General features: G+C 36.5%; 2 protein-coding genes and 2 long non-coding RNA genes across 8 annotated transcripts in view; 1 reads left to right on the top strand and 3 right to left on the bottom strand.

Moving 5' to 3' along the window:
• The window catches only part of nf2a (NF2, moesin-ezrin-radixin like (MERLIN) tumor suppressor a), a 36801-nt gene extending 34153 nt beyond the window's left edge, over nucleotides 1-2648 (bottom strand). The window contains exons 1-3 of one of the 3 annotated variants that reach the window (XM_039659074.2): nucleotides 2466-2648; nucleotides 2054-2128; nucleotides 1765-1901 (exon numbers count right to left, since the gene is read on the bottom strand). In XM_039659074.2, the coding sequence (XP_039515008.2) occupies nucleotides 1765-1878 (114 nt within the window). In that variant the 5' untranslated portion in view covers nucleotides 1879-1901; nucleotides 2054-2128; nucleotides 2466-2648. Of the gene's footprint in view, nucleotides 1-1764; nucleotides 1902-2053; nucleotides 2129-2352; nucleotides 2420-2465 lie in introns of those variants that run through there. The other 2 variants (XM_039659069.2, XM_039659073.2) reach the window with 2 other exon arrangements.
• Nucleotides 2649-3266: 618 nt separating this feature from the next.
• Nucleotides 3267-15329, top strand: fbxo21 (F-box protein 21). 3 transcript variants are annotated; one of them, XM_039659066.2, is made up of 12 exons: nucleotides 3267-3505; nucleotides 4135-4270; nucleotides 4424-4518; nucleotides 4615-4736; nucleotides 6846-6992; nucleotides 7246-7382; nucleotides 8832-8968; nucleotides 9115-9294; nucleotides 10552-10684; nucleotides 12388-12578; nucleotides 14229-14386; nucleotides 14563-15329. In XM_039659066.2, exons 1-12 carry the CDS (start codon nucleotides 3282-3284, stop codon nucleotides 14799-14801), a joined length of 1899 nt encoding a protein of 632 aa, XP_039515000.2. In that variant the 5' UTR covers nucleotides 3267-3281; the 3' UTR covers nucleotides 14802-15329. The 3 variants fall into 3 exon arrangements, with proteins under 3 accessions (XP_039515000.2, XP_039514999.2, XP_039515001.2); XM_039659065.2 differs by having other exon boundaries at nucleotides 4409-4518; XM_039659067.2 differs by having other exon boundaries at nucleotides 3324-3479; nucleotides 4409-4518.
• Nucleotides 4733-7247, bottom strand: LOC148981759 (uncharacterized). The gene is made up of 3 exons (XR_016168382.1): nucleotides 7031-7247; nucleotides 6806-6905; nucleotides 4733-5062 (listed from the first exon to the last, which is right to left on the bottom strand). It is a non-coding gene; the product is annotated as an uncharacterized LOC148981759 (long non-coding RNA).
• Nucleotides 8874-11737, bottom strand: LOC148981758 (uncharacterized). The gene is made up of 3 exons (XR_016168383.1): nucleotides 11417-11737; nucleotides 10964-11000; nucleotides 8874-8999 (listed from the first exon to the last, which is right to left on the bottom strand). It is a non-coding gene; the product is annotated as an uncharacterized LOC148981758 (long non-coding RNA).
• Nucleotides 15330-15654: the final 325 nt, after the last annotated feature.

Here is a 15654-nt window from a genome sequence, read left to right as displayed (position 1 = left end):
GCTGTCACAAAACCACCAAACGACACTATAAAATTGTTTACGCAGAGCAAATTTCACTCACGTGAATGACATCTGTGACAAATTTCAATGTTAATCTGCATAAAACAGTATTGCTATACAGCTAAAAGTATTTAGACAATTTTACTAAAATCCTTTTTTTTTGTTCAAAATAATTAAGATAAGATACTGTTACTGGTTGTGGTAATCGATAGTATGAGCTTGAACATGTAATATTTATCTATAAATATGACAAAAAATGTATATCAGCCAGAACTTAATTCTAACTAGCCAATATATTTAGTTTTGTGTCTAAAACCACTTGGCAGTAGGCTACATATATACCTCCTTATCGGCTTACGACAACAGCACCATGATCCCTCAGAACCTCAGTGCCACCAAGGGAAATACTGTTAATGAGTGTGAAAGATCAAAAAATAGTGAGACAGGCAAACACAGGGCCTTGTAGAGTGGGACCGTCGTGCCTCACGGGACATTCACTCATGGTACCCGTCTGTCACGCAGTTCTCTTACCACCATCTGTTTTCCCTTAATTCAAAAACACTCTCTTGTGATGTTGCGTGTAAAAATAGGGCATCTTCATGCAAGAAACTACGTGAAAATGAAGTGCAGCGCCACAGAGAAACCCTCTATATGCCTGCAGAACTCCCACCGGATGTAGAAAACACCTTGAATGAGCATTACTGCGATACATGATGCTGCTTGCTTCATGCTGCTAGTTTTTGAGATTATTTTTAAATAAATATAATTTTTCTTAACACAAAAGGAGATGTTAGGCAGAATGTTCAAGCTCCTGTTTTCCACACAAGCAAAGTGAATGGTGTTTTATGCAGCCAAGCTCCAAAAAGCACACTAAAAATGGCCTATGTTAACGTGTGCACTATTTTCTAGCCTTCTGATAGCTTTGTGTGAACAAAAACAAACAAATGCAAGTTGTTGTGCATGGATGATCTTCACCTCAAAGTACTCATATCTCATTTACAGCAAAATTGTTCATTTGCAGTTTTGATAACAACTAATTGCGTTTCACATCATCAATGACATAAAACCTGACTTTTAATTTGTACAGCGTAACAAAAAGTACAGCGTTGTCGCTTGCAACACCAAAGTCATGAGTTCGATTCCCAGGGAAAGCAAGAACTGATAAGAATGTAAATGTGTACCTTGAAATGCAATGATAAAAGCATCTGCCAAATGTGTAAATGTAAATGTTTACTTGAAGCCTCAAGTTATTTTCAAAAGGTGATTAACTTTATGGTGCTTTTTCAATGGCTTGGTGATATAAATCATCATCCCACGACACGTTTGCTGTATGCAAGCTCTAACTTGTACATTCTCTTCTAAAAAATTTTGGAATGACATGAGGGAGTAAATGACAGAATTTCCGTTTTGGGAAGAGCTATTCCTTAAGGCCACTGTTTCACCATTCAAACAGAAAGCTGCAAACAACAGGAATGTCTTGATGTAGCTACGCTGGAGAAACAGGTCAGGTTGAGTGACTTGCTCGAGGGCACAACAGTGAGCCGGGACGTTAAAATGTCGACAGCCTGGTGCCTTCCCTAAGCTATGCTTACATGCCCTCTGGTTGCTGATGAGAAGCATTGATCACTGACAGCATGGATATGGTTATACGATACAATAGGTTTACAACCATAATATAGCATAATTCTGTCATAATTCAGGGAGCTTCACCAACACCACCACATTAAAACAGCACATTCATGCAAAATGCTCGAAGCCACTTACCTCAACGCTAAACTCCAAGTCAGCATCCATTGTAACAATTGTGACGTTGAAGTTTTTGGCTTGTTTCCTCCAGAGGGAATTGAGTCCCATTTTTGATGCAAGGATACTTGCCATGATAGCTGCTTAACTTTCCACCTCTTTAAAAACAACATAAACCTGTTGACTAACTACATCTGAAGCATAGCTTATGATGAAACAAATTAAGAGTTGACCTCTTGATAAAAGCTTCAACTTAGCATTACTGGCAAATGTAACAATACGTGTGATTAAAGGCAAGATGTAAACAAACCACCTGCATTAGCTGGTAACTAGCAGCTGGGCACATACTACTATCCCTTTTACTTCCTCTAAAGCGCCATTAAGCCTGTAAGATGATAAAAGGAAAAGAGAATAGCATAAGTTTACTGATGAATAACGTATTCGCTATGTGCAATAACAACAGACAAAGAAGCTAACTTTAAACTACTATAAGCGTAATATAAGATGACAGATAACTGAGAACAAACATTAACCTATTATATAACACTTAACTAAACATTCGTGTAGCAAAATACTAACATTTACAATACTTCACAACATTTTACGTACTGATAAACGCTTGTTTAATGCTAATCTACGGTTTCATGCCTCATTGTTTTGTTTTGTTATGAGTGTTTTTGACGGAATTGGACTGACAGCTCGTTAACCGGTTGATAACTCACCTGTCGAGCCGGAAACACAGCTGAATTCCTGCGGTGTGTGTGTAATTCAAGTATGTTTTAACACCTGACACACAAACACCACAGTTGGGTTGAGTCTGTCGGGCCAAAACTGCAGCTGAAACTTGCAGTCGCGCGTGCACGAGGACTCGAGGAGGAGGGACATGAGCAACAAAAAAAGTGCGCGTCATTGAGCTAGTTAAAAGCCTCTTTTTTTGTCGAGAGATAATACTTCGCACAATACCCCAAATAATAAAATAAATAAATAAAGCAATTCCAGTCATTTATTTCCAAAAAGTAAAACTAAGATATTATTTTGGACATGCTGTAATTGCTAAGAATATTGCACATCACTTTCCATTATTAATCAATCGATTATTAATCACCTTCAAATTGTTTACTAATTTATACATTTACGTTTGAATTGTTATTTATAAAAATGTCATTAGTATTAATTATTTAAATCAAATTCTGAATGTAATATATAAAAAGTATCTACACTTTCAATGTTCATTTTTTTATTTCAAATGTTAAATTCAAATGAACGGAAAATAAATAAAATAAAACTAAAATAAAATGAAACAGATTGGTTAACTACTTTAAATCTGATGTCCTTTACTAATGTATGCATGAATTGTATATTATTTTTACAATATATACAATTCTAAATTATGTACACTATAATATAAATTAATATTTATAATAAATGTTAATGAACGTGTTAGATTCTCAAAGTTCAGCCCTTTGCACCAGAAAGAGGCGTGCTTTCGTTAACAACTGGGCGGGGCTCCGATGAGGTCATCGGAGTAAACAGAAAAGATGGCGACGCCATACACGGGAGATCGAGTTTTAGGGACAAATACGGATATTTCCGAGAGTTTCGCTAAGCAGTTAACCGATTTACCAGCCGAATTATTAGAGCAAATATTGTGCTTTCCCGTTCTAAACCATATCGACATTAGCAACGTTTCCTGCACGTGCAAGAGGCTGCATGACGTGTGCCATGGCAGAGGAAAGGTCTGGGCGCATCAGTACAAACTCAGGTGGCATAAATTAAACACATTTCTAAAGCTTTATACCTCCATCAACCTCGAGATTTTTTCAAACCATAAGAATTGTGTTTGATCCCTGATAGGTGATAGATGTGCATTGAATGCGTGACTTGAGAGCTGTCAGGTCGTGTTCTCATTTTGCTGATGCACCAAATTCGGTCCAGTGTGCACATGCAGAGAGATGCATAACACGTAATATTTAACTATTACGGACTCACCTCCTATACGTTGAAAGAACGAAATGCAATTATAATTGTTTTAACGTTTAAGCTACCTTAAACACAAAAATGCATGAAATTCTGCTAATAATAAATTAACATAAAGGCCTACATGAAAAAATAGACCTATAGTTTTAAGTTTATTAAATGTATAGGTGTTATAGTAACAATAACTAGTAACTATTGTGTTTTAGTGTATACTGTATGTTTTGGCAGATACATGCAAATTACAGTTTAGACCTTTTTTGTTACATTTTCCATGAAATTAAATTGCACCCTCGTAATTTAGGTGATATATAAGCACACACAAATAATATACTTTTTTTATATATATATATATATATATATTTATATATAGTATTTATGGGGTCAAACATCACTAATGTATCATTCATGTTTTAGGTGGCCCAGGCTGCAGAGATTTTATCGGCATAATGAGTCATACGATTGGCTAAAGGAATTCAAGAGCCGGGACATCGTTGGTCAACAGATCAGAAGAACAGTAGAGTCTATTTCCAAGAGGTTCTTCACAGAAGTTGTAAGTGACTCTACAAGAGACAAGCTGTCACAATGTGCCGGAAATATCATAATATTTATGGCATGACAATTACGCACTGCTTTGTACAGGTATATTTGTAAGGTAAGTTGGATTTAATCTATTATTTCTGTAACTCAGCCTTGCGTTGGTCAGGTTCTTGGAGACAGCTTTGCAGAAATCGAGTCTCTTGGTGCCCCGGAACACTTCTGTGAGGATGAGCTGCTTGGGATTTTGAACTCCGAGAAAAGGTTAGAGATGAGCTCACGCTTGTATGTATATTTTTTCTGAGCACTAAATGGTTTAACTGAATTTATGAATGTCCTCCTTTCCTATGATGGCTTCAGGAAAAGTTTGACCCTTAAGTACTATGCAAAGAAAATCCTGTACTTCCTCCGGCAGCAGAACATTTTGAGGAATTTGAAGGTTTTCTTTGAGCGACTACCAGAACAGCAATCAGCCCTGGAAGGTAAGCTCACAAAAAGACTAACAAAAAGCAATGTTAGTTAATTAATGGAAAACAAAGTGCCCCTATTTGGCTATTTTAAAGGTTCTTAATTTGTTTAGAGGTCTCCTACAATAAGTTTACATGCACCCAAGGTCAAAAAAATGCCGTCATTTTCACATAAAATAAATTGCAACATCACCTCTTTTCTCACAGTGTCTGTAATGATTCGGTAAAGGAATCAGTCTCTCTAAGCCCCTCCTTTCTGTGAGCTACTCTGCTCTGATTGGTCAGCTGGCCTTGTCTGTTGTTATTGGTCTACGTGTCAGATTTCTGATGAGTCTCGATTTCTGTTGAGACATTCAGATGGTAGTCAGAATTTGGCGTAAACTGAATGAGAACATGGATCCATCATGCCTTGTTACCACTGTGCAGGCTGGTGGTGGTGGTGTAATGGTGTGGGGGATGTTTTCTTGGCACACTTTAGGCCCCTTAGTGCCAATTGGGCATCGTTTAAATGCCACGGCCTACCTGAGTACGTGTCAGAAACCAAACAGCCATTAGCATATCTGAAGTTTAGCTCCTTTTACTATACACTAGGGATGGGCAACGATTAATCGTGATTAATCGCATCCAAAATAAAAGTTTATGTTGTTTACACAATATATGTGTGTGTAGTGTGTATAATTAATTTGTATATATAAATACACACACATGCATGTATATATTTAAGCAATATTTGCATTTATATACTTTATATATATTTATACATAATTAATATTATATAAAATATAAATATTTTATATATTAATAGCACATTTTTCTTAAATATACACATACATGTGTGGGTATTTATATATACAAATTAATTATACACACTACACACACATATATTATGTAAACACAAACTTTTATTTTGGATGTGATTAATCGCGATTAATCGTTGCCCATCCCTACTATCAGTGGTGGAATGTAACGAAGTACAAATACTTCGTTACTTTACTTAAGTACATTTTTCACGTATCTTTACTTTACTTAAGTACAATAAATAGTGCATACTTTTTACTTTTACTTCGTTACATTTTGCAGCAATTATTATACTTTCTACTCCACTACATTTCTACAACTTCTGTTACATTTTCGTTACATTTTCTGATCAGTTTTTCCCCGGCCAAAACGTAATCTGACCGTCCGTTCGTTGCACGTTTGTCTCACCAGTGACGTTTGGTTGCCATAGATACAGTATATCAACCCGGTCACACTAAATGCGTCTCGCACGCAGTGTGTTTATCGTGCAACTCATACGCGAAAATTTGTTTTTACGTGCATAGGAAACACACCGTGTGTAATATATGTTTGGTTTGGTTAGGATTATGGCAAGCCAAGAGGTTCAGAATTACACCATAAATTCATCTCGTTTACTGCCAAACATAGTTATTAACATATAGTAAGGATAAGCATGATGTGTATATTGCCTAATTGCAAGCTTGTTTCAGAAATGGTGACATTTTTTTTTCCATCATTATTGAACATCATTATAGGAGTAGGCTATTAGGTTGAATGAGTTAGAATTAAATGTTTTATTAATCATTAGAAAATAGACATTAAGATAATAAATTGTTATGCAAGTACTTTTACTTTTAATACTTAAAGTACATTTAAAATAAAGTACTTTTTACTTAAGTATGGTAACTTGTCATTGTGTTACTTCTACTTTTACTAAAGTAAATATTTATCTGGGTATTTGTACTTTTACTTAAGTACTGAGATTCAGTACTTCCTCCACCACTGCCTACTATACACTTTGATTTATGAAACTTTGCAGACACAAACAGGTATATTACACACTGCATGAAAGGTAATATCTGAAAATGCTACTATGCTTAATAATACCAGGGACGAGGGCACATAAAGCCCAGGTTAATCGACTAATATCTAGTAGTTATCATATATAATAATCATAGCTCGAGTAAAATTAAATGTGCGGCCACACAGTAGACTCGTATACAGGCTTACCAAAGTCATGCACGGCATATTATTCACAATGTAATTTAGGATGACCCTATCTCACCAAAGTTTACTCGCTTCATTACTATGGATGATTAAGGTTGATGTCCGTTTGTTTAATTCCAGGTGCTGTTTTGGTCGACCAGTATTGCAACCCTTTGACTGATTTTACCCTTGAGAGCATTTCTGCACAGATAGAAGAAATCACAGACAAGGTGAAGAAGCATCTGCGAGTAAAAAACGCCACACACCCAATTCTACGAGCCAGTCAAGGTTAGTCCACAAAGAGGGATCCGGAAAATTCAATTTACCGTTCTCATGAGGTCTTTTAGTCAGACCCGTGTAGCCAGGCTCATGTTCTCCCTGTCGTCCGATAAAAGCTCTCAGGTCGATGGCGATGACATAAATGTCTTGTTCGTCTCTTAGCTTAATTTTTAACATTTTTAATTTACTTTGGACTGCTCTGGGAAACCACGACAGCATTGTTGTTCTTAAAGCTGTAGCGTCCTATATCTGTTTTTTCCAGGTGAATGCTTCGTTCTGGAAGACTTGGAGTTTCAAAGGCAAGTCATATGCGCTCTAAACGCTGTTCTATATGACCAGCTACAGTACAAGGGCAATGACCGGGACTACTACAATCCGCTCAACTCATACATACATCAGGTACTGGAGTCACATGGATATCATACTCATTTCCAAAACACTTATGCACTAGGGATGGGACGATAACCGGTTTCACGATAAACCGTGATAAAATGTACTGACGGTTAGTATTATCGTTTAAAATTTAATTATCATTAAAACCGTGTTTGATTATCGCGAGTTTAATAATTCACTGAATCCTGTCGGCCAGTCTGACGCAGGCGCGCAGCACGCAATATTTTTTTAAATTACTCTTCGAGAAGGAATGGTGGAAGGCAGTGACCGTGCTCAGGAGATTTTTCAGCCTTTTAAAAGGACCAAATCTGAGGTGTGGTCATATTTTGGGTTTTACAAAAGTCCTGAGGGAAACTTGATCGAGGATGGTCACCCTGTCTGCCGAACAAAAAGTCACTGCAATAGAAACACTTCAAATCTGCCGAGTCGTCTTGTGTGATCATCACCCGAACGCAAGGCAAGTTAACTTTGACCTCAATACCAAAACTACGTCTGGGAAACAATTGGGCACGAAATGTTGTTTTGAGTTGAAACATTTTATGTCACTCACTTGAAATAGACGTCAAGCTTCCGCAAAGAAAAGTTCGTAGCAAGTGGATTTGAGCCAAAGACGAACGAACAACTTCAAACAAGACTATTATTAAGAGTGATATTTTAAGGGATAGTAAAGTATAGATACATCACGTATTAAACCGATTTTATTTTTACCACATAATTACAGGGATATATTGAATTGATAATGAGATTAGCTAATGTTTTAAATCTTACCTGTTTATGAATTCATTTTGTAAAACAATCATCCAGACAAGATATATCACACCAATATTATCAAACTCTGTAAGCAATAAATCAACTCTGATTTCATTTTTGCTATACAATCAAAAACCGGAGACGCAAGACGGCAAGTTGTATTTGAAAGAAACAAGAGCGCGCGTCCGTTGTGATATGGATGTGCGCTGTGTAATAATGCGTTGCTATTGACGACGGGCATTATAAAGAAGCAAATGCCATAGAATAGAATCTTGCTTAAAAAAACTGCATAGAGAGGCTTGTTTTATTTGTTGTTTGTTGATTTTCAATTATAAAACTTGTTGAAATGTTTTCAGTGTGAGCATCAGTTCTTTTTGAGCACTTTCATAAATTTTTAACAAAACCGTGATAATATTGATAATCACGATTATTTTGGACGCTATAATCGTGATATGAAATTTTCATACCGTCCCATCCCTATTATGCACATATATTTAATGTGCATTACATAATAATAAAAGTAACATAAAGGTATGTTACCGTCCATCTAATTGTGCTGAACGTCGTAAATGCATCATATTTACATTAAAGCATTGTATTGTATGATAAACCATGGTTAGATTAATATTTAGTTTCAAATTTCCCTTACAAAGTGTAGACAGAAGTGTAGTTTATTTCTCACAGTGTTGGGCCCTTTGTGGTCAGGTGCTGGTCCGTCGTACAGGCATTCCCATCAGCCTCTCTGTGCTCTACATGACTCTGGCCAGGAAGTTAGGAGTTCCTCTGGAGCCTGTCAACTTCCCCAACCATTTCCTGCTCCGCTGGTGCCAAAATCAAAGCAGGTGCGTGTTTTCAACTCGCAGCTATTGCAATCTGTCAAAATGAAATCACAAATATCCAAATATGAAAGAATGAAATCCAAATATGCTTAAATCAATTCAGTTGTGCTTGCGTTAAAAGTTAAACGACAACGTGACGTGTTTTGCAGGAGTGGCGACATCTACGACTATGTGTACATTGACGCGTTTGGAAATGGAAAGCAGCTGGCTGCTAAAGAGTGTGAGTATCTGATCCGACACCAGGTGACAGCAGATTACTACAGCGCTATAAGCACCAGCGAGCTGCTGCTGAGGATGGTGGGAAACCTGCTTAACATTGGCAAGAGAGGGTGAGACTCAGGGGCCGTTTACACCACACCGTTTTCAACTAAAAACGGAAAACGTATGCGTTTTGGTCATTTATTTACCTGACAACATTGTTTTGGGGACTTGAAGATGCAAACTTTTGAAAGCGGGTTTAACATTTTTTGAAAACGATACTGTTATTGTCTCGGTAAACTACAAAAAAAAGAGGATAACGGTAAATTCACTTTAAAAAGAAATTTGCTGATAATTTACTCACCCCCATGTCATCCAAGATGTCCATGTCTTTCTTTCTTCAGTCGAAAAGAAATTAAGGTTTTGATGAAAACTTTCTGGGATTTTCTCCATATAATGGACTTCAATGGGAACCAAACGGTTCAAGGTCCAAATGAAAGATTCAGTGCAGCTTCAAAGGACTTTAAACGACATAAGGGTCTTCTCTAGCGAAACGATCAGTCATTTAAAAAAAAAAAAAAAAAGTTTAAGTTTTATAAGCACAAATGCTCGCCTTGCTCTGTTCTGTGATGAGCATTCGTGACTCTCCTGTTCGAACTCATTCATCAAAAAAAAAAATTCGAGTCATGACTCGAAGGGTCCTTGATAAGACCCTTATTCATCGTCTGGTGTCGTTTAAAGCCCTTTGAAGCTGCACTGAAACTCTCATTTGGACCTTGAACCGTTTGGTTCCCATTGAAGTCCATTATATGGAGAAAAATCCTGGAATGTTTTCATCAAAAACCTTAATTTCTTTAAGGTTCTTTAAGAAATTCTTTTAATTTCTATCATTTTGGATGGCATGGGGGTGAGTAAATTACCAGCAAAAAGTTTTTTTTTAAAGTGAACTACTCCTTTAAGTGTTCAGTCTATCTATAGGCACGTAGCGTTTCTTTACAAAATGATATCGCCAACTACTGGCCTGGCAGCAGAATACAGCGTTTTTAGTCGTTTTTTCAGATTGGTGTGAATAGAGATCGTTTTGACAATTTTTTTTTTTTGTCCGTACAGGAAAAACACGTTTTTAGTACTTCGTTGTTGTCTAAACGTGCCCTCATGCTTTCATTACTGTACTTGTGCTTTTATGCTTCATAAACTATATAAAATATATATAAAACCTATTTCATGCTGCATGTGTACTCATTAGTAAACCAGTCAGGGGATTCTGCAGTTTAGACTGTTTTATGCAAATGAAATTAGTTTTCTTGGCTGTCAGCTAAACTTAGCTTAACTGAATTAGTCAGACCTATGTTTGTTACAAAATGTGCTTGCTTTTGCTTTTTGTCTAGGGAAGGGAATGAGAAATCATATCAGCTCCTGCGGGACTCTCTGGATCTCTATCTCACCATTAACCCTGATAACGTGCAGTATCTTCTGCTGCAAGCCCGCCTCTACTTCCATCTGGGCATCTGGCCTGAGAAAGTGAGTTCAGTCTCACAGATCAGACTTGAATGACAGTAACAATCCACACAATTCACAGTAGAAAACCTTTGCTTAATATAGAACAGTAAAAGACTAAATCTCTCCGGCGCATATGCATAAGGATACTGGTTTGAATTTTTCCATCATTTTCTAATCCCATTCCTTCTTTCTCTTCCAATACTTAACTCTCCACCATGAAAAAGGCCTTTAAAGGGCTAGTTCAAAAAGGAAAAAGGCCTTTAAAGGGCTAGGTGACCCAAAAATGAATCAATTACTCACCCTCATGTCGTTCCAGACCCATTCGACTTCCGCTCGTCTTAAAAAAACACAAATGAAGACATTGATGCTCTTTGGTCATTCTTGACCGAAAAATGTTGTTGTTTTTTACTTCATGGTAATGTTATGAAACTTAGTAAAGGTTTCGGCACTTGCTATTCGGCACGCAACAATGATTGGACATGATTTGAAAAGGTTAAATGGTCCTGAAAAGAAATAGTCACACGTGTGCTCCTTGTGGGCAAAAACGATCACTTTGGAAATGGGAAACTAATTTTAATTAGTGGGAACTTTTGGTACTGTTCCCAAGCAAAATTTACTGAAAGCTAATTTTTTTAAATATTAACCAAATTTGGAACACAACAGTCTAGATTTATGAAGTATCTTTGTGCATTTTCTCACATTTTTAAAGGGATAGTTCACTTTGAATTTAATTTTTGGTATGTTTTAGCTTACCTCAAGGGCATCCAAGATGTAGGTGTCTTTGTTTCCACAGGGATTTCAATTTTGATATTTTTAGGCCAAACCGTTCTTGTCTGTCAGTCATATAATGCAGGTCTATGGTCACCACCTCAAAGAGCATGCAGAGAGAAGTCCAAATTAAACATGATTTAATGACTCGTAAATGTAAGTACACATTGATGGCCTAAGACACGAAACGAGCGGTTTGTGTGAGAAAACGAACAGTATTTATATCGTTTTTACCTCTTGTAACCACAGCCACGTCCAAGTGATCTGAGAGCCCGGGCGCTTCGGTCTGCGGTGAAAGTGACAACAACGTTGTCTGTTGATATATCGAAATCGTCTCCCATTGCAATTTCCTGTTTATCTAAATATGTTTAGATCTTTACAGTGAAGGAAAACACTTCCAAAATCTCTGTATTCACCCAAAACTCTGACAGTTCAAGGGTCAAGTGTGAATGGACTTTCAATAGAGAGAGAAATCTCTTGAGATTTCATAAAACATATCTTCATTTGTGTTTTAAAGATGAAGGAAAGTATATGGTTTTGGAATTACATGAGGGTGAGTAATTGGGTGGACTATCCCTTTAAAGAGGGTAATTGCTATTTTGAAGGTGGAAACTGTTTGCACCAAGTATAAATAGCACTAAATAGCACCCCTGGTTACACTAAGTGCAAATAGTGACATGTTATTCACAAAGTGTGTAAACAAAAGTAATATGCTATTTTACTAAGGGTATATTACCAAAAAGATTGGCTATTTGCACCAAATAAAAAAGGACAGTGGATATTGAGCATGGGAATATTAAGCATCACTTTTACATTTCTAATAGATGTTTTTCACACCTGACACATAACTTAAAAGGGAATGCATATTTTGCACTTGCATTGGGAATTTGCGATGATGAATATTGCGAAGTATGACTATGATTAAGGTTTGTTTGATGTGATCGTCTCTGTCTCAGGTGTTGGATATTCTGCAGCACATTCAGGCTCTGGACCCATCGCAGCACGGGGCGGTCGGGTATCTGGTGCAGCATACGCTCGAGCACATCCAGCATAAGAGACATCCAGAAGAGCCGGAGGTGAAGAGACGCAGCGCGCCGGAGCACAGGGACGTACAGTACTCTGTAGGCCTCGTCATGAAACATAAGAGGTGGGTTCCTGTCTGTGTGAGCTGCAAACTTATCAACTACATGGAGCCTGAAACTCTGAAATTTTAGAGCAGCAACATAAACGATCTTGAAAACTAACTAACTAACCAACTTGGCTATACTATAATACTGCAAAGTACATTGCAAAAAGTCCTTTTGCCTCTTTTCTCTGTTCTGGGTGAAATATTCCCTGTGCACTACCAGTCGGAAGTTTGAAATAAATAAGAATTTCTTTGAATGAAGTTGCTTATTTTTACTGATGCTGCATTTATTTGATTTAAAATATACGGTAAAACAGTAAAATTGTGAAATATTATTAGAATTCAACTGATTTCTATTTGAATATATTTTAAAATGGAATTTATTCCTGTGATGCAAATCTGAATTACTCAGTGTCACATGATCTTGCAATAATCACTCTAATATGCTGATTTGGGGCTCAGTTATCATCAATTGATATTGGTGCTCAATTGTGGTGCAACCACAGAAACCGATAAGTCTCGGGCCAGCTACATGTGTCTAAATTTCAATCTTAAAAGTTGCATTTCATCAGAAACGATCTTAAAACAGGGCTTTAAGTTTTCTAATCTATTAATATCTTAAATATCTTTACTGTCACTTTTCATTTTATTTCATTTCAGTTTATTTATATAGGGACAGTACAAAAAAAAAAAACATGATCCCAGTCAAAGCTGGAAAATATGCAAGAGCTAATTTGCATCTCAGGTCCCTAGAAAGGCGTTTCTAATAAAAAACAAATAAAACAACAAACAAATTACTACTCCTAATAAAACTACCACAATATGTCACTTACAGACGATCAAATACCTACCAAAAATTATATCAGAAATAAACATAAGACTTTAACATCATCACATGCACTTTTATGTTACATTACTCTCCTACATTACACTTTAATGAGATAGAATTTAATGTGCCCTTTATAAAATAAAAGTATTCATTTCTTTTTTTTTCTATCTTACTTAACCCATTTTAAATGATAATGTATCACGGTTTCTACAAAAATATTAGGCAGCAAAAAAAAAAAAAAAAAAAAAGTTTTCAACATTGATAATAAAAACGAAATTATTTTGTACAGCAAATTAGAATTAGTTCTGAAGGATCATGTGCCACTGAAGACTGGAGTAATGATTTGAATTACATGAATCACATGAATAAATTACATTTTTAAATATTTTAAAAGCGAAAACAGTTTTAATTTGCTATAATAATAATTCGCAATATTACTGTTTTTAATGCATTTTTAATCAAAAAAAAAATACTGCCTTGGTGAGCACGAGACGTCTTTTAAATACAAAAAAAAAACTACTTTTCAGATTTAATTTGTATTATTATCATTTATTGAAATGTTACATTTATATTTTACATTTAAAAGCAAAAGTCAATCCTGCCACAAATAATTAGACTCTTTTAATATGAATGGAAAACTTACTTTTCCAGTAAAAAGTGAGTCTCTTCCAATGCAAATGAAACAGAAACACACAAGTTTAGCTAAAAAGAGCAGCTGCCGTCAGTGCTCAAGGTGATACTGGTGTGTTTGTATGATGCCAAATAACACAATGTGAAAAGAGGCTAATTTACAATAGGATTATTTGGTTTGAACGTTCTCAAACTGTCCTATGTCCTCACAGGTCAGGCTACAACTGTGTTATCTATGGATGGGATCCTAAATGCACCATGAGTCAGGAGTGGATTAACACCATGAGGGTCCATCAACTGTCTAAGGGGGCTGATCAGCCATTTTACAACGTCCTGGTGCAGGACGGGACCTGCAGATACGCTGCGCAAGGTGAGACTTTCCGCGAGCCTCGCCTCAGCTGTACAGAGCGTTATTGACAGACTGGACCTGCCATTGTAAAATATGTGAATTGTCTTTGAACATTCAAGCGTGAAAACCTAACCTAGCAGAGCCCAAAAAATCTAAATCAAATCTAAGAAAGCCTCACTTTCTCTTTTCATTTGCAGAGAATCTGGAGCCTCACTCTGCCCCGCTGGAGATCGCTCACCCCGAGGTCGGCCGCTACTTCTCGGAGTTTTCTGACACACACTACATCGCTAATGAAGAGCTCCAGGCGCGTTACCCAGAGGACATGTGCAAGACCCACAGGACTGTAGAGGAGCTTTACCACGGCCTCAACCCAAACTCAGGCCAACCATCCGAGCCAACCGCCAACTTCCAGGACCATGATTTATTAGATCCGTAGACCAGAATGCCACCTCTTTCCCTCCCTCCCCACTTTACATGCGAAAAGTCACTCGATTTTGTCCTGTACTATTACAGGAAGTTGCTCGATACAACTGACAATGGACCGAATTTGATGTTTGGAGTTCTTGTTAAGGCCAAACCCAGTAGTTTTTGTTTAATTCATTTCCTTTGTACAACATCCTGGTCCTAGATCGGTTTTACAGGCAACTTTGACCCAGAGCTGAAAATGTAGTCTGAAAGAAACTACATATGTTGTATAATTTGAGAGGTTGAGTACAAATGATGTGGTCGAGTTACAGTATTTGTGGATACGAAACATACTCTGGATAATATATATAGAGATTATATGAAGTTACTCTACAGGAGGGTCTGAACATCTGTACAGTAAATGTGTTGATCAGCTTCGGGCCTGTCTATTATGTCGTCATTCAACACATCCCTCTAAACTAATGCACTAATTTCATATAATATGTTAACAAACATGCACTTGACATGAAGTAAAATGTCTAACACTGTCACCTTGAAATATTTTGTAATGTTTACTTCAAAGTTATTTAAAAACAAGACCTAGAGAACAAGGGCTCAACGAATTCTTGGCCCATACAAAAGTATTGAGAATATAAGAATGAATCACAATAAAAAAAAAAAAAGAATCTCCATTTCTAGTGGTTCAGTTTTTTATTTGTTTTAAATTTGTTTAAATGTTTTATTTGTATGACTTAACTATAGCTTTGTAAGTTTAGGGAGATTTTAAGATTCGCATTCAATATTTTATTATTCAGATAATAAAATATTAATGTGGTATATATATATAATTAAAAATGTAAAATGTTGTGGTGGCTTTGGGTAAA

This window comes from Pimephales promelas, chromosome 4 (genome assembly GCF_988280905.1).
Source record: "Pimephales promelas chromosome 4, fPimPro1.hap1.1, whole genome shotgun sequence".
Classification (NCBI taxonomy): domain Eukaryota; kingdom Metazoa; phylum Chordata; class Actinopteri; order Cypriniformes; family Leuciscidae; genus Pimephales; species Pimephales promelas.
Note: the sequence above shows the minus strand (reverse complement) of the source record. Positions and strands in the feature narration are given on the sequence as shown.